We start from the raw sequence: 25,181 nt of genomic DNA on the forward strand, positions 1-25,181 counted from the left end.
AGCAATTTACTGAAACAAACAGTTAAGTTATGGATTTTACATAAGAAGATTCAAGGGTAGGTCCAAAGACTTGTACTCTGATGCAAAGCTCCTGACAGAAGCCATTGAGCTAAGATCTAACTTCATTACATCAATCTTAGCCTCAGGTATTTCCTTTAGTATCTTTTCTCTGACTTGATTACCAGATTCTATGTTCCTTACAGCCATTACAACGTGAACACCACGAAGAGCAAGAACACGAGTAGTCTCTTCCCCAATACCACTTGATGCTCCTGAAATCACAATAAACAGATAAATCAAGAACTAACCAAAATGTTCCCTTTAGCTTCAAGATATATTCTAACAAGACTTATTGATATATTCCAATAAAGTTCAATCCTTTCATCCATTAACAGATAACACAACAACTCGAGTTCAGGGAGCAGAATCAAAACCCAGAAACTAAACAAAGGAAAAAGTGTAAATTTGAAACAAACCCAGATCATAAAAAGTTGATTAACATTCGCAAGAAGAAGAAGAAGAAGAAGGTGAAGAGGACCTGTGACAACAGCTGTGAGACGAGTACCATCAATCCCATGAGTGACTTCTTCAGCTGTGGAACGACCTGAGAACCCAGATGCTCCTTTCCACCAAAAAGGCCACATTTTTTTGTTTTTTTTTTCTCTCTCTCTTCCCTAATTTCTTTGCAAAATTGGAAAAAAAAAAGTCCTAAACAAAACCCTAGCTAATGAGTAATGATCATTACAGCAACTCTTGTGAAATTGTTAATTATATAAAAAGTGTATTCAGTTTCTTCTCTTCTTCCTAGTGAACAGAGCTTTGCCTTTTGCCCATGCTCTTTTCACAATTCTATCCTAGTAATTTATTTATCCGTATTGTTTTGCTTAATCCAAGATTAGGAGCAGAGCATTACTTTACTTTTATACTGGTAGTATTAATATCCTTGTTTTTTTTAATACAAAAGTTGTTAAATGTAAAATTGGTTTTTGTGTAATGTTCTTCACATTACATTAAACTAATAAACAATGACAATGATTGCATGAAAAGAGGCTGATCGATGTCAAAAGTTTTTACAGCATAAAAGTTGCAAGACAAACAATGAAAGATCCAACAAAGGAAAGAACAACTCTCTCTCGGTGTTGTTTAGAGCAAAAACGAGTCTAACAGGTTTTAAAATCTTTCATAAAACATATAAAAGAGGAGCAATCTTCAAAAGAAGAAGACAGGTTTTGGGCTAAAGAAGAGTGCTTTGAAATCCAGAGATGACCTTTCATTCATTCCATGGAGATTGGGACCAAAAAAAAATATTATGACTCAACGCTGTGCTGGCCTAGGCCTGGAGCTTCCAAATGGGGAACGGCGTTCATCACTGCTGCGCCAAGTATCACCACCTGGGCGGTCACTGCCTCTAGGACCAGAACCCCGACGGTCTCCTCTTTCAGCTGGAGGTCCAACTCTGCTGCTTCCCCAGTGGTCATCTGCTGGAGGTGGTCCACGGCTGGACCAGCAGTCAGGTTCTGACGGTGTTGGTGCTGCTGTTGGGGCTGTTGGAGATGAGACTTCAGTAGTCTGGCGCTTCCATTTAGGAACATATTTGCCCGGACCTGAACCTGATGCCGATGCTGTAGCAGCAGGGGTAACAGTAGGCTCTGCATGGCGAGCAGGTGCATCAGTTCCCCTCGACAGGGCTTCTCGCCTCAGCTTCTCTTTTTCCTCCGATTCTCTCAATCTCTGCTGTTGCTTCTCAGCAATTTCATCTAACTTTGCTTTGCGTTCAGCTTCTTCCGTTTTCTTCCTCTCAGCTTCTACAGTAGAGAAAACCCAAAACATAAACAGAAACAAGGGATTACATTAGAAAAACTTCAACATCAATGTCAAAATGATGTGGATTTATGGAAGCAAGTCCACACCTTCCTGCTTGCGAGCTTCCTCTTCTTCCTGCAGCTTTGTAATTCTTTCTTCTTCAATATTCATATAATATATTTGCTTCCTCTTAATATCCCGTTCTTGCTTCCTAGCTTGAATTATTTGGCTGATACGCTCCTCTCTCTCTGCCCTTATTCTGTCAAACTCTGCTTGTCGACGACTTATCACTTGCGCTTGGAATATTTCCTGGACACGGACAGATTCGATAATAAGAAAGAAAAGTTACAGAAAAAAAAACACTAGAGAATATCAAAACTAATTCAATAAAGGAAAGAGATACACATCTACATGAAGACTCCGAAAAACGAAATGACATGTCAAAAACTGACCTTATTATCCAACATTCTGGACAACCTGTTTTTCTCCTTCAAGTCACTCTCATGACGCTCTCGACTCAGTTCAACTTCACGCTGTAAAGGAGTAGAGTTTTTAAGGACCTCATATACTTCCAAATCAGAACCAAGTACAAGAAAAGAAAAACTACTGAAACTGTAAGGTATTTACCTGTTGTTCGCGCTCATAAAATTCTCTTTCCTCTACCAGTCTTCGCTGATATGAAGCTTCAATCAATGGAGCAGCCTCTTCTCTCTTTGCTCTTTCCAAATAATCCATAGTTTTGGCAAGTTTTTGGAGCTTCTTCTCCATTTCTTGCCTTTCCTTGAGCTGCTCAGTTAAGGCCCTCTCCATCACAGTTTGTTTTGTCACCTTCTCCTACATTTAGATTAACCCAATTAATATTAGTAATACGCAATCCAATACACTATAATAGCTAACATATTGTATTGACAAACATACTCCATCCAAAAGCGGCTTCTTCTTTCCTTTTTTCGTGCGCTTCTCTCTGTCCTCCAGCAAAGCCTGAGCCTCTTCAAATTCCTTCTCCTCTATCTCCCTAAGGATCCTTTGTTTCCTTCTCTCTGCAAGCTCTGCTGCAAGTCTCTTTTGTTCTGCCTCCTCAGTTAGCTTCTGAAGCTTAAGCCGTTTCTGCTCCTCTTCACGTTCCTTGAAAAGTAAACATCAAATCAAAGACTGTTATAAACCGGCACAGAGTAAAAGGAGAGGTGTCAAAACGACCAAGGAGAAGTTCACTACCATTTCTAGTTGCTGACGCTCTTGATCTTCCTTCCTCTTTTCAATGATTGATTTCCGAGCAAGCAGTCTTTTGTGTTCTTTCTCAACAGTATCCGCTAAATTTGGTAGTATGCCACCAAGTTTTGATGCTTTACTCGGGACAGGGTACAGCATAGCTCTTACTTTGCTCAAAGACTCAGCAAAAACAGCCAGATGATCCCTCAGTCCATCAGACTCGATACCCTAATATAAAAACAGTTCATCAAATAGATTAGTACCTACCAAAGTGTCAATAAGTTAATGGTTATATTACTTAATTATAGACATGATATTCGCAGTGTTGAGAGCTGGAGAGGCTTACCAAATTTCCAAAAATTACAACACCTTTCATGTGATCAACTTTCATGGCAACAAAATTGTTCTTTACAGCATCAACAGATATTTTCTCTACCACTGAGAATTCAAAGAAGGGTACCAACTGACATAAACTCTCAATTCTTATGGTCTGATAAATCCTAGACACCTGAAAATAAAATGGCAACATAGAATAATGAGTTTGTAGAAAAAGGATAAACAGCCAGACCAATCCATAACAGTTGAGTGGGTATTGCCCTACAACGTAGAGAACAAGGAACACTCTTCACCTGTTGAAGTAGTCTCAGAGTAGCAAGCTTCTCCAGAGAGAGAACATATTGGGAAAGTTGTACTTCTGGTAAAGAAGGAGCCGAGGATAGTTTCCCACCAGATTTGGAGATCTTTTCCAGCAAAGGCTGAATCTTGGACCCAAGATCAAGTGGATGAAATTCATGCTCCAAAACATGGAAAAGATCTTTGACCTCCTGAGATGCACAGCTCAGAACACCTCTTGAGACCTAATAGCATAGAAATCAGCCTCCAAATCAGATTCCAGTAAGGCGAATATTTTCTAAATAACAGTTAAGGTAGCTGCTAGAGACTCACCAACTCTGACAGAAGAGCTGCCCTGGAAAGCTGAAAAAGGAACAAACAGAATTAGAAATATCAAAAGAGATAATAAAGGGCACAATACAAAAATGAAGCAACAGAAGAGCCTATGTTACCATATCTCTGCCCTCAAATTTAGGCTCAAGATTGAATCCAATGAGGTTGGCCATCCTCAAATTGCGTTCTTTCTCATTCTCGAGTTCCATATGGGATGCACTCTGAGCCCGATCAAACGGTGGAATGGACAATGCCGCCAAGACAACAGATGATGCTATTAGCTGCAAATCCTTTTGGCTTAAATTCTTATTGAAATTTTTTTGCAGACTAAACAGCTTAAGCCATGCATAGGCATGATAAAGATGGCTAGAAGAAATCCAGAAGATCTCAGTCAATTTGGAATAATAAACCATCAATAAAGATGACTTGGGCGTTTTTTTGACCATGCACATTAATCCATAGATATCTTCTACAGAGCGAAAAGCTTCCTGCAAAACAAAAAGATACATCAAGAACCACACTTACTTATTTCCAGTAGTGAAAGAGAGGATGGTATAGGTTGCAAAACTAATTTTGATAAGAGACAAGGTTAGCAGCAGAACAATACACAGAAAACAAAAACACACCTGCCAAAGTCCAAGCTCGGTAGCCACTTTCAACTGATCAAATCTTGTGTCCAGATACAACTGCAAGCTCTCAGGGGCTGATAAGTCAGGCCGATCCCTTTGGTCTCTGTACTTGTTTAGGTTTGCCAAATGATTTCTTATAATTTCACAAAGCCTACGGAACTCTGTTGTTCGCTTGTACTGCTTGCAGAACTGGAATGCTTTATGTGCTGTCATCTACAAGATAATAAAGTACAAATCTTCAATCTCAATCAACATAAAATCAAAGGTATCACCAATAAGCTTAACCTCAACAAAAACTAACCGCATAAAGAGCTTCCAACTTTGAGTTGTTTCGCAATATCTCGAGGACTGTCCTGTATGTCTCCCACAAGAACTTGAACCATGGGGTGACCAACTCACGGTCAGATCTATCTTTCCCCTTCTCCCCACTGACAATACTCAGCTGCAAATCCTCAGGCTTTCTATCAGCTTCAAGGTCATCGACATCAAGGGCCTCCTCAAGAGCATCGGCCTGAGAACGAGCTTGCTCAGCTTTCTCGGTAGCAAGATGAAGGAAGTGCTTGATAACTTCCTCCAAGGAACTGACATTCACTTGCTGGCAAACAATACGATACTGGATCAATCCATCCTTGGCGAATCGACCTCTCTTCAAGTCAACACAAAGATCAAGATACTTAAACATGATCTTTTCAAGAGGTTTCTGCCAAGCTCTGTATCTCTTGGAAGTAATGAGATCATGAAGCGCCTGAAGGGCATCTTGTTTCTGTCCAACATTGATCAATTCTAAACAAAAAACATGTAACACAAAGTCAATTCATACACACACCACTAAACCAAATCCATAAGGACCAAAACGAACACTAAAACTAAAACATTTCGTAAACTTACCATCAGCACGCTTCAATGCATTCTCCGGTTTGGCAAAATTCGCCATTTTTCAGACGAACAAAGGCTAAAAGACAAGCTCTCTCACGAAAGGTAAACTCTCAATTCGCCTGACAAATCAACAACACAAAGATTCGATTTTGTTACAGAGATCACACGAACCCGAAAAAAACCCATCACAAAACCAACGAAGCTTTCTGCTTAATCTAACTACAGAGACCAGACTAAACTCGCCCAAACCCTAAATTCATTTTATAGAATCAAGATAACGCAAACGAGGCACAGAAGATTCGATAACCTTATGAAAATCCTAACCCAGATCAATTCGATGAGATTCGATTAAAGAAACAGCAGAGATCCAATCACTGGGTGCAAGAACAGAGCCGAGACTTGGGACTAACCTTTGTAGCCGTGATAAGGGAGTGGTAAAGAAGAGATGAGAAGCGAAGCGGAAGGCAACTCTAGGGTTTCTGGTATTAATATTATCATTTTACATATATATTACCTAGATTTGTAGATAGCACCGTAATTTCTTTTGTTTTCGAAATTGACCCCGTTTTATATTTTTAGTCTTTATTAACCCCATTTATGTCCATATTAGGGATGTTTTATTCAATTGAGATTTAACACATTTATGGGTTTTGATCCTCAAATAACCATGTGAAATAATACATATATCACTATTTTCTATATAATATTTAAGGTTTATTGTATTACTTGGTTACTTCCATAATATTACATGTATATTGTTTATAAGGTTTTTGAAATAAAATTCACTCTCTTAATTTGGAGGATATTATTGGATTTCTAATTTATAAAGAATTTTTCGAATGGCTAGAGAGTTTTCTATAATTTTGTTGATTAGTTTTTTATATGCAATCTTGTAAAGTTTTCCAAACAATGTCTCTATTTTAATGATATTTTCATGACTTTATTTATATGTAAAATGTTCTCAGTTATTTCTTATAAAAATTAACATCACTCAAAAATTTGAGAAAATAGTAAAGTTTAATCTCTAAATAGAAAAGGAAAAGCTTCCTACTCCTGACAGAAGGTTCAAAGCATCTACAAAACACGTTAGCTACAATAGTTTTGCTAATCGTTCACCTTGGTCAAGATTATGATGATGATTTTGAAAAGTATCTTATGGATTGTTTAACTCATTCACCCATATCTACAAGGATCCTTGTGGTTGAAGAGCCTTATAATGCTCTTAAATCAAAGGATGTCTATCTGCCACGAGAATTAGATAAAGAAAATTATGGGCATTTCCTGTGTTTTTTTTTTTTTTTTGGAAAAGATGACAATTACGAGTCTTGAAAAAGATGACAATTATGAGTAGATTGTCAAGAGTAAAGATGAGAATCAAGAGTAAAGAAGCAAAAGCAAGACACAATGACAGAGATAGAGTCGATTGCATTGCAAAGCTAGAAGCATTGATCAAGAATGATTATCGAGGAGGGTCGGGAAGATGGTGGAGAACGCTCATCTTCTGTTGCTTGCTTGGACACCTTCTTGCTTTTCTTCCTCTCCCTATTCTGAGACCGCTCCTCCTTGGAATCATCGAAAGCGTCCTCTGCCGAACATTCACTAGAGGACGTGCGCTTACCAAAGCTTGATTAAGTACCAACGGTACCACCGGATTCGGTAGATTCATAATCATCCAAATCCTTTTCGGAGGAGTCGGAGAGCTTCTTCATCGGTGCTACTTTTATCGTCGGGACTAGTTTCTTCTTCTTCTTACGGATCTTCCTCTTGGACTCTTTTTTGAAAATATGTAAATCGAATACATTTACCAACAAGAGAGGTTAGGTGACATAAATAATTGCTTAACAATCAGAATAGATCACTATTCGATTCGATCTAAAGCTATAGTCGTTTTTGATGCTGCATCTAGCAAAATTGTTGCTATTCGATTTAAGGTTTTAGCCATCCTTAATGGTTCATTTTAGCATAATTATTTTAATCTTTGTCTCTAACTATGGTTTTATCATTTAAACAAACCCTGCATCTTAGGTAAAAACGCTATTTTCTTTTTTGAATCTAATTTAACATATTTTCAAAAAAAAAATAAAAAATAAATAACACATAAAAATGAATACTACTATCTAAATAATAGTTTTTGATCTAAATAATACTACTAATTCTCCCTACCTCCAAATTTAAAAAAAAAAAAAAAAAAAAAAAAAAAAAAAAAAAAAAAAANAGGTGAAATCTATATAATTTTCACAACTGTAATAAAAAGTAAGAAAAAAAGAATAAGAAGGTAAAAAAGTAAAACCCTTTGAGGAGAGCAAGCCAGCGCATTAACTTAAACCCAGAAAATTTTCCAACTCGCGGCCGAATCATCCCGAGTAAAATGAGCAATTTGGGAAAATCTCAATCTTCAACCGAAGAAGAGTGTCTTAGTTTCTCAAGGTAATAACTTCAATTTGAGCTACGTCTATTGATTTTGATGTTTAAGAAAATTTCGATTTTTTCTCACATGAGACATGTTTTTGGAACAGATCCTTGTTGCAGCTAGGGCATTGTATTACTGGATACAATTGAACTTGTCCGATCCAAAAAAAATCAGAACTTGGTTAGTTACTTAGCAGCAATCAAAATGCTTACTGGGTTCTGATTTGAAACGTATTGGGGGCTCTGACTTGTTTGGTTTTGTGGGTTCTCTTTTGATTGAAAGATAAAGCAAAATGGCTTCTTCTACAAAAGGCTCTGTTAAGAAGGGTCAACCTTCGATTAAGCATAGTTGGAACTTAGCTGAGGCTAAGAGGAAGTTGTCTAAGATTAGTAGTGATCATCATCCACATGTAGAGTATGAATATGCTTTCCAGAGGGAGAACATCAAAAGAGGAGAGACCAAGTTGAGTCAAATTTTGAGCAGGGATTCGTTGATATCTGCTGTTGACTTGATGTGGGATCGCTCGGGTTTTGTCTCTGGTGAGTTGATTAGTTCATTAAAGGAAAGAAATTTAGATGATGTAAGTAGAGATGAAGTTAGTGAGTTCAAAGTTTTGACGGGTAGTACACAGTTGCAGAAGGCTATATCTCAGTCGCCATCAACTACACAGCCCAGGGTTAAGTTTTTGAGAGTGGCTGAGAAGATGTGTATTTTTAAGCCATTTAACGAATCTTTCTTTAGTCGGTTTAATCAGAGTAATGGAGCCAAGGATATCAGTAGCTATAGGGAAGTAGTTGTAGTTCCCATTTTTACTAGGTATCAAAGAGGAGCGGCTGACCGTATTCCCAATGTAGTCAGCAGTGAAGCAGAATGCCCATCAAGATATGCCAATAGTTGTGATTCTGTAGTTGTTACAGCTGCAGCAGAAGGCCACTCAAATCTAACTGAACCAAGGAGTCCTCTCATAGCAAGCGTGGCAGAATCATTGGTAGACACCAGAACATCCAGATCTAATGATGTGAACTATCTCTTCTTGCTTTACAAAGATAGGTGTGCCAACAACAAAGGAGTGAACATAATAAGTTTAAAATGTAGCACGGACAGCGATACTGAAGTTACTTCTTCAGGGAATAACTCAGACGAAGACAGCTTATCTATTGTTGGAAACAAACAGTTGCTTGAGAGAGATAGAAAAGACCAAGAGACTGGAGTTTGTTCATCCTCTGCAGAAACGCCGACTTGCACCTTTGCTAAACAGCGGCATGCTTTTGCTGGTGCGTTGGCAGGCATAAGTGTCAGTCTTTGTCTTCATCCACTTGATACAGTAAAGACAATGATTCAGTCATGCCGCTTGGAGGAGAAGTCTCTATGCTATACTGGGAGATCAATTTTATCAGAAAGAGGTAAAATATCTTACTGGAGATAATCAGAAAAGGGGGCTTACTTTTTGTATTAGTTTGTCACAGTGCCTTGTTGCTTAACACAATTATATCGTGTTCAGGTGTTTCCGGACTATATCGGGGGATTGCTAGCAACATTGCCTCATCAGCTCCTATCTCTGCCCTCTATACCTTCACTTATGAATCAGTTAAAGGAGCTCTTCTTCCTCTTTTTCCTAAGGTCTCATTTACTTCAATAGAACTATCTCTATTCCTCCCATATCTTATTTCCACTTTTTTCCCTGGCAAGTTCATATAATTATATTCTTGAAATTTCAGGAGTATTGCTCCCTTACCCATTGCGTAGCTGGTGGTTCTGCAAGCATTGCAACTTCTTTTATCTTCACGCCAAGTGAGCGTATAAAACAGCAGATGCAAGTCGGTTCACATTATCGCAATTGCTGGTAAACATCTGCCAGCTGAACCTAACTTTTGCGAACTGCATAATACATTTCCTTGTTCTCTTGTCTCTTAAAGGTTTCCTGGCTTGAAACAATTAGTTCTCATTTAAATTGGTTCTCCATTTCTTTTCGTGCTTTTACATGTTTTTTGATATCTTTGGCACATATGAACACAGGACTGCATTGGTTGGAATCATCCAAAAAGGTGGTTTGCTTTCTTTATATGCTGGATGGACTGCAGTGCTATGTAGAAATATCCCACACTCAATCATTAAGGTACGTTTTGCGCACACTATAATGTGTTCTTATGCTCTAGCTAGGAGCAACCGATGATCTTTATGTCCACAGTCTTCTCCCATTTTTACTTCTCTGCTTGAATACAGTTCTGATGCCATATTTATTGGAATTACAGTTCTATGTTTATGAAAACATGAAGCAAATGGTATTGCCATCTCTAGGTCCTCTTGGTCAATCGACTCAACCCACGACATTACAAACGGTTTGTCTCTTCTCTGCTTCATCGTACAATATCCTGCACTATATGGTTCTCCTAGTCCTAGCTATCTGTTTATTATTTACTTGTGGAGAACCTGAGATATACTTACTATTCCCAATATTTGCTTCTTACAGCTCGTATGTGGAGGATTAGCGGGATCTGCTGCTGCTTTCTTTACAACCCCATTTGATGTAGTAAAAACAAGATTACAAACTCAGGTTTGTTTCTCTTTCCATCCTTTTCAGGAACCGCTTTAAGAGTTGTCTTCGACATCTAACTTATCTCATTGCTGCAGATTCCCGGATCTAGGAACCAACATCCTAGTGTCTATCAAACTCTTCAGTCAATACGCAAACAAGAAGGTCTGAGAGGGCTATACAGGTCTCTGCTCGCATTCACTATCTTATCTCCCTAGTCCTGGTTATTGAAATTGTATTATCCATGCTTCATCAATTTACGGGCATAGTCTTCTCTTTTTTATATGTTGCAGAGGATTGATCCCCAGACTTGTCATGTACATGTCCCAAGGAGCTATATTCTTTGCTTCATATGAATTTTACAAGAGTGTACTCTCTCTAGAAGCGGCACAGCCCAATTCGTCAGCTCTCTCTGGCACAAAAACAAAGAACAAGGATAGTTCACCCCCAACAAAACCATCAAGATTGCAACATATGTAATACAAAGAATGGAAAATTGTACATTTTTTTGTTCTTATTTTTGTAACTATTGATTTGATTAAATTCATTTGTGCAAAGTCTTTTTTTGACTGGGGAGAGAAGATGAAGATCCATTATTCACTACAAGTTACAAAACTTTTTTTTGAAGGATCTACCAACTCTATGCTTATAAGACCTCTAACCAAATTGGGCACCTCCCATTTGCTACCTTACAATATGAACAGTGTGGCTTTTTCTTTTGCCTAGAATCCTAGATCCTACTCGAAGAATAAATAAATGACACAACAAAGAATGTGACGTCTTTCTCAGTCTGGAGATCAGAGAGCATCCCATCTTCAAGCTCTAGCTTGTCCTACGTATCTGCTGCTTCATGGTTGCGCTCTGCAGGGAAGGAAGTTGGAGACCAACCTTCTCTCCTCTTCTTCTCGCCAACTCACGCCACAGAAGGATTCAAATGTACCTGCAATAATGACAGCATCACAGACTACACTCGGGAGATTGGCGAGAAAGGAGGGTTTGGCATGTAGGATTGAAGAGCGGTCGCAGCTTCTTTCATAAGCTTAGGTACGTTCTTTTCTTCTTCCTCTGTTACTGCTTCAACTAAGAACTGAACATCATCATCAATCAGCATTTTCAACGAGTTGCAATGCGAGAACTGTTGTACATTCTCGCCATTCCTGTAACTATCCGAGACTTCCGTGTTATGTAGTATGGCAACACAGATGGAGAATGCTTGCAACGTTGATAACTGCGCGTGGAAATGAACATCGTAATGCCCTTCCTCAACAAACGACATGTACAATGCTGGTAAATGCTCTTTAGCACCCTATAATATAAAGACAATACATGTTAGATGAAAAAAAAAGAAGCAGTTCTAAGGCAACAGAACTTGTGTATAGTTGAGGAAAGAACCAGTTTTTACCTGGACAACTAGTTGCAAAGGATGCTGATTGTCTACAAGAGGCTGATCATGAGAACATGAGATACGAGGATTTCCAAGAACCATAAGTGGACAAGCCATGTCCCAACCACCACAGTCACAACCACCTCCTGACCTCCATCTCTGAATCAAAGGAGAAGGACCGAGGTTCTTGGTACTCGGTAACCCATGGTTTCCCCTTGGGATTACAACCTTCAGTTTTTCTGAAACTCTGCTGCCTAACAACTCCTTTTTCTCCTCCTCAATTGGAGAAAGACCAAGAAGATTAGTTTTCTCCAACAACCTTTTGTCACCTCTTCTGTATTTTAAGCTTTCTCTCTTCTCAATCGTGTCTTGAATAATTATAGCAGCGATCTCAAGGTCAGGATGCAAATCTGCAGCTGACCACGGGTTTGTTCCGTTTGAAGCCTCAAGATCATAGCTTTGAGATGTTCTTTTCAGCTGAGATGTTCTCTGCTTCATTGTATCAGAACCATCCCCGGACATTGAGTTATTTCTTAACTCTGAGTCTGGTTTAACAGAATTCTTGGAGGCATTATTAACCATATCAAGTGGTAGTGATTGATCTTCCTTTGTGGAGACACTTCGTCTTGCTTGTGCAATATCATACAAAACAAACTCATTCACCATCAAAGTTTCTGGATCTTGTCCCTTTTTTCTTACTTCTGAGCACATGTTGCATGTAACTTGCATCTGAGCCAACAGCAAAGATTCTTTACTAACTTCATTCAAACCCCGAACACTAGCACTGCTCCTCTTTCTGCTTCCAGCAGATGAGAATGTATAAATCCAAGTAGAACCATTGTCAGATTTCCAAGTCTTTGCACCATAAACCTCCTCAGGAGAATCTGTAACAAACTGAAAAACCGGCAATCCATGTTTGCTTTCCATCTTGAGACGGCAATGTAGATGAACCGGGGAAGATCTCAGCACTGAAGTATAATCTTTACTAACCACTGGAGGAGGACAAAGGTTTGATCTTTTGTGAATATTTGAGTAATCACTCAACATAGATCTGCAACGCTCATTGTTCTTCCCTGGCTTTTCTGTACATACAACTGATTCTCCTATATAACCAAGAGGGCTTCTCTGAGACTTTGACTTAACAAATGGATCAAACATTTTCCTAACTCTTGAGCTGTCCTTATTGCAACTGGTTTCTAATGAGTCTACCTTTGAAGAATGTAGCTTAGGCAATCTAACTTTATGTTCATTACTACATTCGTTCAGGGGACTAGCTACATCATCAGCTGAATCCAACACCACCGCTCTATCTTTGATACCTGATTTCAAACAAATGTCAATGAAGTTGCCAGAGGTGCAAGGTTCAACTGATGACTTCTGCCCATTTAAAACCGTCTTGTTTGGTCTTTTCTCAGTACTTGCCTTTCTTGAAGAATCAACAACTCTAAAGGAGAAAGAAGCATCACTACTACGAGACAACTCAAGTTTAGCCTTTGTATCTTTACGACCATGAGGTTCTCTAAGTTCTTTGAACAACTCATTAGAGCTTTGATACACAGAACCTCTCCTTAGCTCTGTTGTATCACCCATTGCAAGAGGCTTTGAAGGAAAATTCTTACAGGATGTGCTACGGTAACGCCTGAAGCTTATCTCTGTGAACCCTTCTTTGACTCTCAATACCTCATCTCTACGAGGCGGCTTCAGTCTTGTACTCCTCTTTTCTAATTCAGTGAAAGGACGAGGAGCAGGAAGAACACTGTTGGGGCTTTGTTCCATATCAATTCCTTTACCAAATTCCATTTCCATTCCAATCACCACTTCAAAACATCTGTAAAAAACATTTACAATTCAAAGCAAAATGTTTAGTCCTCCTAAATCAAAAACATATAGACCTCAAACTATTAAAGATACCAAATTTGCACAACAAACCAATCTCAGAAACTTACAAAACAACTACTTCTACAAGATAGTAACAGAGTAGAAGAATCTTTTTTAGTCAGTACTAATAGATCCAATGAACTCAGTGTCATAAGCTTCAGAAGGACTCAACTTAAGCTTTAAAAACACAAATTATACATGCAAATTTAATGATCTTTGATACGTACCCAATGCAGATCTCATTTAGGTAAGTACAGGAATTAAAAACAAAACCAGAAAGGGAGTAGATTGAATTGAACTAATCAAGAAAACCCCAATTAACTTAAGAAGAGAGTATCAAACTGAACCTTAAGAAACAGAAAGAACACAAAATAGCGGTCAAATAAGAACACTAAACAAAAGAAGAATCAGATAGAGACATAAGACTATAGCATTAAGCAAAAGAAACAAAAAGAGGCAATTTTTAATATTTTTACAGATAGAGAAAAAAAAAGAGATCTAAGAGAGACACAGATAGGGACATGAAAGAATAAAACAAAAACATACCCGAGTTAGAGTAAGAAAGACACTGTGTAAATCTCAAACATTTCTTCATCGACATTGGAGAAAAAAAGAAGAACAAGAAGAAGGAGAGATTACAAAACAATGATGGTGGTAATAAGATAAACCGATCATGTTCTCTTGTAAGTGTAAACAAAAAGATATAGAAGAAAAAAAAAAGCAATCAATTAGTTTTCTCCCTCAAGGCATCATTTTGTTTCTTTATTTCCCTCTTCGAGTGTGCAAAAAAAAATCTATATCACTCAATCACTCTCTCTCTCTCTCTCACTGTACTTTTGCTTTAGCTTTTTTGTTGTCTGTTTCTTTTTCACTTGTTCTATCAAACAAAGGTTTTTTCACTTCAATGAAGTGTTTGTGACCTAAGACAATCTTACCCTTCTGTCAGAAACTGTCGCTAAACTATTTTAAAAGGGTAGTTTCGTTATTTGACAGAGAGATGGATTAATTAAACAAAAAAATTGGATCGGTTCGTGAACCAAAAACTAATAAAGTAATTTTTGTTTACTTGTTTCTCGGGAAGTTCATGTGAGATTCCTATCCCCAATTAAAATCTTTCGACTCTATGTGACTGTGTACTCTCACATCTCATATAAAAAGTATATATATTTTTTTTCAAATAGAGTTTGTATAATTAATAGTAATTAATACTGGTAGTGTGAAACTTTAATACAGGTAGTGTGATTTATTGGTATTTAAGTCAGATTTAGGATTTAGGAAAATAATACTAGTACTTATGGTGGTATTGTAATGGTAGCTACTATCTGTAATGGGCCGCATCGTAATTGGGGAAGACCCACTTTTTGACCAAACTTTCAAACTTTAAAAACATTTTGGTCCAAATTGATAAAAGACAAAAATAGTTTTATAGGGATTTGGAATTGAATGACTCATGTAAATGTTAATTCTGGTGAAAATCTCCATTATTTAGGAGAAGAGTTGTAGAAAAGTTTTTTACTTTCGATATACTGTAGTTGTTAGTTTATGCGTTTGTGAAATCTAGATAAATTAAAAAAGCAGTAAGCATTTGAAAGTAGTTATTTAAAGACCGGACCGGGTTGGTATTGCATATATGTGGTCTCTTTGGGTTGAGTTTTGTGAAAAAAAAAACGAAATAATCGTTCAGTTGTTGACCATATAAATCCGTTTAAACCTCGGTAAAACCAGCAAACCGATTGGTTTGGGTTTCTTATGAAAATAGTGTGTTGTATTACAACTTTTATTTTTTTGATATTTCTAAAAAAATTTAGTGAAATATGACTCTATTGTTATTTGTTTATTCTTATTTTTGAATTTGCATTCTAGTTGGAGCTAATCTCTAATCTTTTTTATTGTATTAAAAACTTTTAATGTTGTCTTCTCAAATTACATCCAAAAATTGAGGAGAGTAATAGTTGCGGTAATTGTTTTTTTTACATGTAATTGGTTCTAAAAGAACTGCAATATGTTATTCGACTTCATCATTACCATGAAAGATAATACCAACAATTTCTTCTAAACTCTAAACTTCTAACATTTATCATTTTCACCTAGATAATTAAGTAAATTATTAACATCAATCCTATTAAGATAGTCAAGATTATAAATTAAGAAAATTATATAAAAATGTGAATCATAACAAAAGTATCTTATTTTGTAATATAAATTTTTCAAAATTATGAAAAAAATCTCTTCATAAGTTAATACTTTATTAATTTATCGATAAATTAAAACCTCTATAAATTAATAAAATTTCATGGTCCCGACCTTATTAATTTAGAGGTTTTATTGTATTCGTTCAGTTGTTGACCATATAAATCCGTTTAAACCTCGGTAAAACCAGCAAATCGAGTGGTTTGGGTTTCTTATAAAAACCGAGTGTGTTGTATTAAAACTTTTATATTTTGATATTTCAAATTTGTTTCTATTTTTTTCTATTCTTCAAAATTTTGTTATACTTCCAAACGGTTTAATTTGGAAAATACAAAGTTTATTTTTGTTATGCTTATGCACTTCCAAACGGTCAAATTAGGTCACTGGAATCTAAGTCATCATAATAGCTATATACAACACAACTAGATGAAGACCCACCTGGTGTAAGAAACAAATGTAAAATTTTACTAATAATACTATAACACAGAATCCTGCGATGTCGTGGGGAAAGTATTTTAGAAAAAATAAAATAAAGTTTAAATTTTATATTATGAAATCATTTGAAAGTAATATAATAGGTTGAATACATAAATATTAAACAGAAACTGTTTGTAAAAACATAACCATCAAAATGATAACTTATAATAAAAAAATATTATGGCAAAAAAGCAACTTTGCAAAAAACATTGTTTAAAGAACTATAAATATAAAATATTTTATGAAGAAATATGGTAAAGAGCTACAATTAAAAAACTATTATGACAAAGTGATCCCAACTAAGAATATTGAACTAATGGTTATAATGAGTAATTGGAAGTTTGTAATAAATAACTAGAGTTAGAAAATATATTTAATAATGAGTGAAAATGTATCAACAAAAGTTAAAATTAAAATAAAAACTTCTAAAAAATAAAATAAAATAAATTTTAAATATTAAAATAGTTTTTTTAGTGAAAAGTTACGATAAATAGACGTACTGTAATTGTAAATTATATATTAAGCTGTGTTAAATTTTTCTATTGCTACAATCATTTTTAAAATTTTAGATAACATTGAATATTGAATATTAATATTCAAATTATTTATATACAACATTAAACGAAAAATGTGTTTCAACGAACAATGATTAGTTAGTTATTGATGAAGAAACAAATATATAGAGAGTCCAAAAGACATAATTATTTAAATAAACACACATATTATAACTAAATGTTGTGATGAATGAATAAAATATGGTGAAAAGACACAACTCTACAATGAACATATACAACCGTATAATTGTTTTTTAGAAAAAACATATAAATACAAACTTTTTACGAAAATGTACAACGAAATGTCGCAACTGTTATTCACATTTAGCCAGATTGTTATTATTATATAGATTCTAAATACTTACAATTCATTGAGATATATTCTGTCTTTTTTTTTTAAATCCACATTTTAACCTGAAATATTTCATTTTGCAATAAAATTTAACTATGTAATTTTTGCAGATAAAACGGATTTTAATTTTATGCACTCCATCTTAATAGAGAATAAATCTTTTTACCAAATAAAATATTTGTATCATATCAAGTATATATCTTAGTATATCTTCAAATAGTGATTTAAAGACAAAGAGTGCAATATTATTTTAGGTATACCACTAAAGAGATATGGTACCATCATTGACAAACATAATTGAGTCATTAAAGACAATAGTATTAGTAATCATACCATTTGTTTCTTTTGTAGTTTTTCTAAAACATTATGGTAGAAACAGAGTTTGCTCCAAAAATAGTTGGGGTAAAGGTAGAATGTTGGTTTGGTACCCCTCAGATTAGTTGTTGATGTTGAAGACAAAAATAAAGTGAATAACGAGATGACAAATTGTGTGGAAGGAGATGTAAAGGAGGAATTTTTTAAATAGAATTTGGAGTACTTCAATTACAACAAAAACTTTTGTTTATAAATTAAAGTTCATATTTCTGTTTTCTCCCCTGGTGTACAGCTTTGTCATCTCTCTTACTGTTGCTTCAAACTTTGCTTTATCGGTTCTGTAGAGGTTGACAAGATTTTTAATAATCTGTTCCTCATCATCCACTTCTGGTTCAATCAACTTCTGGACTATTCTCTTGAAATAGCAAGTAATGGACATCGGTTGCCAATATATGGGCTTCAACACTTTTAGGTAAATACTTAGTAAGAAAAGAGAAGTATTAAGAGAAAATACAATAGATAGTAAAGAGTAGAAAATAGAAATTAAAAAGAAAGTGACAAATAATGTCACAAAAGCAACAATTGCCAACAATTTTTTTTCTTCATTTGATAGATACAACAAAAACTATTGATTGCTAAAAGTGTGAAATTACTTAATAGTTGTTTTAAGAAACTAATTCTTTATGCATTAAAAACAGCAAGACAAGCTTAAATTTTGAGATTCTGGTTTCATTATCATCTATTCAAATTCATATCTTATGTTGCTACAATATACAAAATTATTTTGAACTTCTACTTAAAACTCGTTTTTTAATTTATTGTAATATTTGTTTTCAAAGTTTTTTTTTCTTTAAAAAGCCACCTTTGATTTATGCATATCACCAAATTTTAGTGAAAATTTAACACCTAAATACAAGTTTGTTGTGAAATTTTGTGGCATAGGTTTGACATATCTTGAAAACCTATGAATGAATTTTATGAACCTTTGATGTTACCATAAAACAAAAGTTTGTGGAAGTTCTTTGACTCTTTTTTTTTAATTATGTTCAGCTGATGCACATACATGTGGAATTATGGATGATACATGAAATACAATTATATATATAATACTCATGAGAAAGAGAGTAATTTTCTTTTTCAAGATATACAGTGAATTCACATTGGTGAGATATCTCATACCAAAATTAATTTGTTGTTATCAATGAAAACTCTTAAACCAAGAGGCATACAATTGTCTACTACAAAAGTTAGTTTTCAAAACAAAAAACAAACGTAGGTTATATTACAAAAACCAATGAAATGTAAATTATTTTTGAAAGTATCAAATTTTCTCTAACTTTTCCTCCATTGGGCAACAAAATTTAGGGTAAGAGATTTAAAGAAAGAGAGAGATCGAGAGAGACGAGAAAGAAGTGGCGCTACTGGTTTTTTTTTGTTGACCCTAGCAAACGAGGCGCCGATACGTTGTCGTTTCATGTTTGACATTAACTAGGTATAGAAACGGTGTATGTTTAATTATTTCATATTAATCTGAGTTTGTTTTTATTTATTTGACATATACAATTATTCTTACTTTTTGAATACAATAAGTAAGTACTGTCTTTGCAAGGGGGAAAACTTTATAACATAATGGCACAATAGTATTTGTAATACTAAAATTAAATCAGACAAATTGTTAGAAATATCTTTCTATATTTTTTTTTTTCAAAAATACCCAATTTTTTTTTGTTATTTTTAATTTTAGCGAAATACCTATATTCGAAACTCAATCCCTGATGTAATGGTGTGTTCTAAAATTGGACTTACCAATAGCCACTGCAAGAAAGTCACTTCATGTTTCTCGAAAGGGTTTTAAAAATATTTACAAAGATTTTTTAAGGCTTCAAAAGGATTTACAATGATTTGTATAAAGTTTTTAAAAGATTTACAAGAATTTAACAAAGGTTCTAAAACAATTTAAAAGGGTGCTTAAAGGGTTTTACAAAGATTTATAAGCGTTATAAAAGGTTTATAAGAGTTTTTAGAGGGTTTTGAAATGATTTACAATGATTTTTTTGCAAGAGTTTTTATAGGTTTTACAAGGGTTTTTAAAAATATTGTATAGGATTTACGAAGAATTTTTAAAATATTTACATTGTATTTTTTAAGGAATTGCAGAAGATTTTGGCAAAAACAAAATTTGTCAGAAATTTTTTTGTTGGAAATTTTTTAACGGGGACTTTTTTGGCAAGAAAATTCACTTCTGCATTATGGACTCTCAATAAAAAAAAAAGTAATTCAATCGTTTTGTACATAGGGTATATTTGAAAATGGACAGAAAGAGATGATATTTTTGTAAAAAGGTATATTTAAAAAGATATTGATATCTTGTGTTTTTGTGCGATTTTAGAGCTTAATTCTTCATTGTTTTATCCATATTCATGAGCATTAAGCTTGTTTAAGTTGCATTTTTCATCATTATTTGTTATCCTCAGGTATTGGTGAGGAGATTTGCAAGGTGGGGTGATTTGGAGCTGAGTGGATCAAAATTTGGCAAGAAGAAGGAAGAGAAGGGAAGAAGAGCAAGCGATCAACCAAATATCGATTGTCCGGTCGGTGAAAGCATGATCAGACCCATCGATCGGCTACAGGGCAAAACGATCGACCACTTGGTCGATCATATGGTCGATCCGAGCGTCTCCGACTTGACCAGAGCCCAGACTTCAACCGATCGATCACTTTATTTAATCTCACAGCTGCTCTTACTTTTTTTTTTTTTATAATTACTTAAAACTTTCAGTCAAAATTATTTAGCTCTTCTATTGTTAAATCAGTGACAATCTGGTCCCTTCTCCATAGACCTCCTGAAAGAGATTGGCCCATCTATCAATTAGATATAAAAAATGCACTTTTCATAGCAATCTAGAAAAACCATCTACATTCATCAACCAGCGGGATTTATCGACCCAACAAAACCTTTGCCTTCTAAATAAGTCACTATATTGTCTCAAACAAGCTCCTCACGCTTGGTTCATAGTGGAAATATCACTGGAGACTTAGGAGTTGTAACCGTACGGGCCGATGTAACGTCCTAGAGCATATACTAACTAGCTGATGCACTGTCTTCTATCAGGGTTTTTTGAAGAAGATGTTCCAATGACAACCTATACCCGGATTAGTTGCAAGATGAAAATATCGGATTGGCTGTCTAAGAAAAAACGAACTGAGTCTCGTTGTCCAGCTCCAAGAAACTTCAAAATGTAACTTAGCCATTTAAACTTCACCAGTAGCATAAGCCATGGAGTTGCATGTAGTCTTCTGTTTCTTTATATTCAAAGAAATACATTCCAGCCTAGTACACAGGTGCGATGTCACAAGTTAGTAGCAGAACGAGAAACTGTTCCGATGAACTGAGTTGAAATGGAGATTTGGGTTAAGAGATATTAAAGAAAAGGAACCGACAGCTTGAATACTCGTCAAATGTTAATGCTTGTGGGCATTGTGCGGCGGAGTAAGTTAGAAGTTTCTAAATTAAACCTTTTGTAGTCAGATTGGGCTTACAAGGGCTAAGTAGTCACCTAACGCCGTTTATAAAATAATAAAACAATATTTACCGAGTTGACTACTTTATGAATTCTCGTAATTCGTATCAACTACTCCAACTAAGTTTCTAAACACGCAACTTTTGACAAAATCAACGCGCGTAAATAAGATTTACTTATTACGATTCAGGTTCAATGTATTGAGATAAGTAAAATCTAAGAAAAAAAACAAAAAATGTCTCTGAACAACCTCTTTTCAATCCTCTGTCTTATCTTCGTCGTTAGTTTCCGTTTTGTCTCTACACAAAAATGCGGGGACTCAATGTTTTTCAGACCTAACGGTACTTATGACACAAACCGTCGTCTCGTTCTTTCAACTCTTGCTTCCAACGTCAGTTCTCGAAAAGACCGCTTCTACAACGTCTCGATCGGTGAAGAAGGTGCTGGAAGGATCTATGCCTTAGGTCTCTGTATCCCAGGGACTGATCCAAAGGTATGTTCAGATTGTATCCAAGCCGCATCCGAAGGTTTATTAAAAAACTGTCCGAACCAGACCGACTCATTCGACTGGAAAGGCGACAAGACGCTCTGTTTCGTTCGTTACTCCAACAGCTCGTTTTTCAACAGGATCGATTTAGAACCAACGTTAACACTTTATAATACTAGAAGGTTTCGAGGGGACCTTAAACATTATAACAAAACATGGGACGCGCTCATGACCTTTATGATCACCCGAGTCGGTCAATCTAACTACCTGGCCGAGGTATCCCCTGAAATAGGTTCTGATCGTATATACACTCTGATGCAGTGTATTCCGGGGATATCCTCAAGCGACTGCGAAACCTGTATTGAACGAAGTGTCCGTAATTATCAGAGATGCTGCAGTAGCTTCGTAGGTGGAGCCGTTGCCAAGCCAGTCTGCTTTTTCCGGTGGGATGGTTACGACTATCTTGGTGCCTTTGGTAACACGCCATTATCACCTCCTCAAGAATCTCAACCCATGCCGCTTCCTCCTCCACCAGATAGAAAAAATATATCTACGGGAGCTATTGTGGGGATTGTTGTTTCAGCGGTTACATTCGTGGTGCTGCTCACTTTAGGATTAGTTATTTTGAAGAGAAGACAATCATACAAAACATTAAAACCTCAAAGTGAGTTACTTTTTTTTTTTGGGTTACTATTCTCACAGTTCATTTTGGAATGCATAGAAGTAACCCAATCCATAAACATATGTTATTGCAGCTGATGATGACATGATAAGTCCACAGTCTCTCCAATTTGATTTTGCAACAATTGAAGCGGCAACCGATAAATTTTCCAGCAATAATAAGCTAGGCCAAGGCGGATTTGGTGAAGTTTACAAGGTATATAATATATATTTGAGGTGAGATTTGCATATATGTATGATTGCTTAAGAAGCTTTAAAGTTCATGAGCGCGTCCCATGTTCTGTTATATACATTTGTAGGGTATGCTACCAAATGAAACAGAAATTGCCGTGAAGCGGCTATCAAGAAATTCAGGACAAGGCACACAAGAGTTCAAGAACGAAGTTGTGATTGTGGCGAAGCTTCAACACAAGAATCTTGTTAGGCTTCTTGGGTTTTGTTTAGAAAGATATGAAAAGATACTTGTCTACGAGTTTGTTCCCAACAAGAGCCTTGATTATTTCCTCTTTGGTAATAAACCATAACACTATAGGGTTTAATCTATGATTACTTTAGCATGTTTTCTTAAAATCTTAGTCTAATGCAGATCCAACTAAGAAGGGCCAGCTAGATTGGAAAAGACGGTACAACATCATAGGAGGGATTACGCGAGGGCTTCTCTATCTTCATCAAGACTCAAGGCTCACCATCATACACCGTGACATCAAAGCAAGTAACATTCTTTTAGATGCTGATATGAACCCTAAAATAGCAGATTTCGGAATGGCAAGGAATTTCAGAGTGGACCAAACTGAAGACAATACAGGAAGAGTCGTTGGAACCTTGTTCGTATTCTCGCTACAAAAGTTTCTATATTCAGCTCAATTCTCTAGTGAACCTTTTTCTTTCTGATTTACATATTAACATTTTCATGTGCATATATTAATATGCAGCGGGTACATGCCACCAGAGTATGTGACGCATGGTCAGTTCTCTACCAAATCTGATGTTTATAGCTTTGGAGTATTGGTTCTAGAGATTGTTTGTGGCAAGAAGAATAGCAGCTTCTATCAGATGGATGATTCAGGGGGGAATTTGGTGACACATGTGAGCAAAAGCCAAATAAAGAAGTATCTTACACCATTTTAAGTTTGGTCAAAGTTTTGAACTCTGACTATAAGTTTCTTGGCAGGTTTGGAGGCTTTGGAATAATGATTCGCCCTTAGATCTTATTGACCCTGCGATAAAGGAAAGCTACGATCATGATGAAGTCATTAGATGTATTCATATCGGAATTTTATGCGTTCAAGAAACTCCAGCAGATCGTCCACCCATGTCTACAATCTTTCAAATGCTTACCAATAGCTCCATTACTCTACCTGTGCCTCGACCACCTGGATTTTTCTTCAGGAACAGACCCAATTTAGACCCTTTAACCTATGGATCCGAGCCGGGGCAATCCAGAAGCATGTATGTTCCTTATTCTATAGACTGTGAATCAATCACTAGAGTTACTCCTCGCTGAAATTTTTGCTTCTGAACTCTGTATTTAGCACTAGTCCGTACAATTTTCCTTGTAGCACAAACAGTTCTGTTCTTTTCAAAATTTTGCAAGCTTCCCAAGTAGGTAAAATATAGACAGCACCTGTTGTCGCTTTTATGTATTAAGAGTTTACTTGTGACATTATAATGCTTGACTGTAACATACGGAAACCCTATATAGAACTAATCACAAGTTTAAACTCTGATACCAAGTGTTGGTGTTCCAGTCCATTCTACTGCTTGAACACTCGATCACAAATTAACTCATAACCGTGCGCTACGGAGTTTGGACATACATCTTCAGAATAAAACTGAGAAACGAAAATATATATATATATATATAACGAGTTATCCTATATCATGGTGTATGATTTTAGCTTACATCTCAACAGAATCAAACACAATAGGCCGAATTCACTATCTCTAAACCAACAGAACATAAACAAACCGTTACAAAATCATACTCTCAATTCCTTATTCTCTAACTTATTTATTCTTTTATGTATAACAGTCCAAGTTACAAACCCATTCAAAAAGCCTATTTAGTCACCCTGAGGCCCTGACAGACAGATACTAAAGATTTAAAAATATTTACATTTTATTGAATTGACTTGACTATGCTAGTTAGATTCAACATCTTATATACCCATAATAGAGAAAATTGGAGTTTTAGTACATTTTAAAAACTTAATTGGAAAATTAGTATATTCACTATTTAAAATTGGCAAAACACACACTTTCACTATTTACTACTATTTGAATTACTTTTCAATCCTCTACTAATCATTTTATTTACAAATGTGCCATTGAAATTAAATATATATATATATATATATATATATACTTATTAAATCACCCCTTGAATCTAATAACTAAAATACTATTCAATATATATATTTTAAATTTTTTTACAGATACAAAAAAATCTATGTTTTTTCTTTATAATTTGATATGCATTTTGTGTAATGATTATATTTGATAATGTTAAATATTTTTTATAAATTTTGTATTCGTACACCTTATTAAGTGTATAGGTGTTTGTAAATGTGTATATTGTGTACAGTTATTAAGTTTACAAATAAATAATAATACACAAGTTTAACTCGTACAGTTCATTTAGTGTACTTATATATATGTTAATATACATGTTTTTATCCGTACAGCTGATATATAATATATTCAATATGAATGAAATAAAAATATTTAATATGTGTGTAATAAATGTATACACTAAATATGCTGTACGGATATCTTTTATGCAGCTACCCTTTTGTAATTTTACACTACTACACTATACCCCACTTTCTTATCTATCTCATATATCTTCTATTACACAAATAGTAAAACCCATTTATTTCTCCAATTATAAGTAGTAAATATACTACAATTCCAATTAAGTTTTGAAAATGTACTATT

At 35.3% G+C, this 25,181-nt stretch overlaps 5 protein-coding genes across 9 annotated transcripts in view; 2 read left to right on the forward strand and 3 right to left on the reverse strand.

The window, feature by feature from the left end:
• The window catches only part of LOC104737140 (short-chain dehydrogenase TIC 32, chloroplastic-like), a 4,499-nt gene extending 3,645 nt beyond the window's left edge, over positions 1–854 (reverse strand). The window contains exons 1-2 of one of the 3 annotated variants that reach the window (XM_010457246.2): positions 539–644; positions 41–272 (exon numbers count right to left, since the gene is read on the reverse strand). In XM_010457246.2, the coding sequence (XP_010455548.1) occupies positions 41–272; positions 539–644 (338 nt within the window). Of the gene's footprint in view, positions 1–40; positions 273–538 lie in introns of all 3 variants that reach the window. The other 2 variants (XM_019234670.1, XM_019234671.1) reach the window with 2 other exon arrangements.
• LOC104737141 (eukaryotic translation initiation factor 3 subunit A) lies at positions 1,033–5,942 on the reverse strand. The gene is made up of 14 exons (XM_010457247.1): positions 5,873–5,942; positions 5,475–5,581; positions 4,888–5,369; positions 4,584–4,799; positions 4,077–4,445; positions 3,958–3,987; positions 3,642–3,869; positions 3,359–3,520; positions 3,019–3,240; positions 2,722–2,928; positions 2,431–2,637; positions 2,256–2,336; positions 1,911–2,112; positions 1,033–1,805 (listed from the first exon to the last, which is right to left on the reverse strand). The coding sequence occupies exons 2-14, from the start codon at positions 5,518–5,520 to the stop codon at positions 1,315–1,317; spliced, it is 2,943 nt and encodes a 980-aa protein (XP_010455549.1). The 5' UTR covers positions 5,521–5,581; positions 5,873–5,942; the 3' UTR covers positions 1,033–1,314.
• On the forward strand, positions 7,748–10,909 carry LOC104737142 (probable S-adenosylmethionine carrier 2, chloroplastic). The gene is made up of 10 exons (XM_010457250.2): positions 7,748–7,889; positions 7,979–8,052; positions 8,155–9,275; positions 9,374–9,492; positions 9,591–9,715; positions 9,889–9,988; positions 10,125–10,211; positions 10,343–10,426; positions 10,504–10,589; positions 10,699–10,909. Exons 3-10 carry the CDS (start codon positions 8,165–8,167, stop codon positions 10,883–10,885), a joined length of 1,899 nt encoding a protein of 632 aa, XP_010455552.1. The 5' UTR covers positions 7,748–7,889; positions 7,979–8,052; positions 8,155–8,164; the 3' UTR covers positions 10,886–10,909.
• Positions 11,355–14,525, reverse strand: LOC104737143. 3 transcript variants are annotated; one of them, XM_010457251.2, is made up of 3 exons: positions 14,214–14,525; positions 11,808–13,617; positions 11,355–11,711 (listed from the first exon to the last, which is right to left on the reverse strand). In XM_010457251.2, the coding sequence occupies exons 2-3, from the start codon at positions 13,593–13,595 to the stop codon at positions 11,370–11,372; spliced, it is 2,130 nt and encodes a 709-aa protein (XP_010455553.1). In that variant the 5' UTR covers positions 13,596–13,617; positions 14,214–14,525; the 3' UTR covers positions 11,355–11,369. The 3 variants fall into 3 exon arrangements, with proteins under 3 accessions (XP_010455553.1, XP_010455554.1, XP_010455555.1); XM_010457252.2 differs by lacking the exon at positions 14,214–14,525 and adding an exon at positions 13,895–14,179; XM_010457253.2 differs by lacking the exon at positions 14,214–14,525 and adding an exon at positions 13,736–13,869.
• LOC104737145 (putative cysteine-rich receptor-like protein kinase 31) lies at positions 21,292–23,952 on the forward strand. Its single transcript, XM_010457255.1, has 6 exons — positions 21,292–22,227; positions 22,319–22,440; positions 22,544–22,754; positions 22,831–23,068; positions 23,177–23,330; positions 23,416–23,952. The coding sequence occupies exons 1-6, from the start codon at positions 21,312–21,314 to the stop codon at positions 23,746–23,748; spliced, it is 1,974 nt and encodes a 657-aa protein (XP_010455557.1). The 5' UTR covers positions 21,292–21,311; the 3' UTR covers positions 23,749–23,952.

This window comes from Camelina sativa, chromosome 13 (genome assembly GCF_000633955.1).
Source record: "Camelina sativa cultivar DH55 chromosome 13, Cs, whole genome shotgun sequence".
In the NCBI taxonomy this organism is placed as follows: Eukaryota; Viridiplantae; Streptophyta; class Magnoliopsida; order Brassicales; family Brassicaceae; genus Camelina; species Camelina sativa.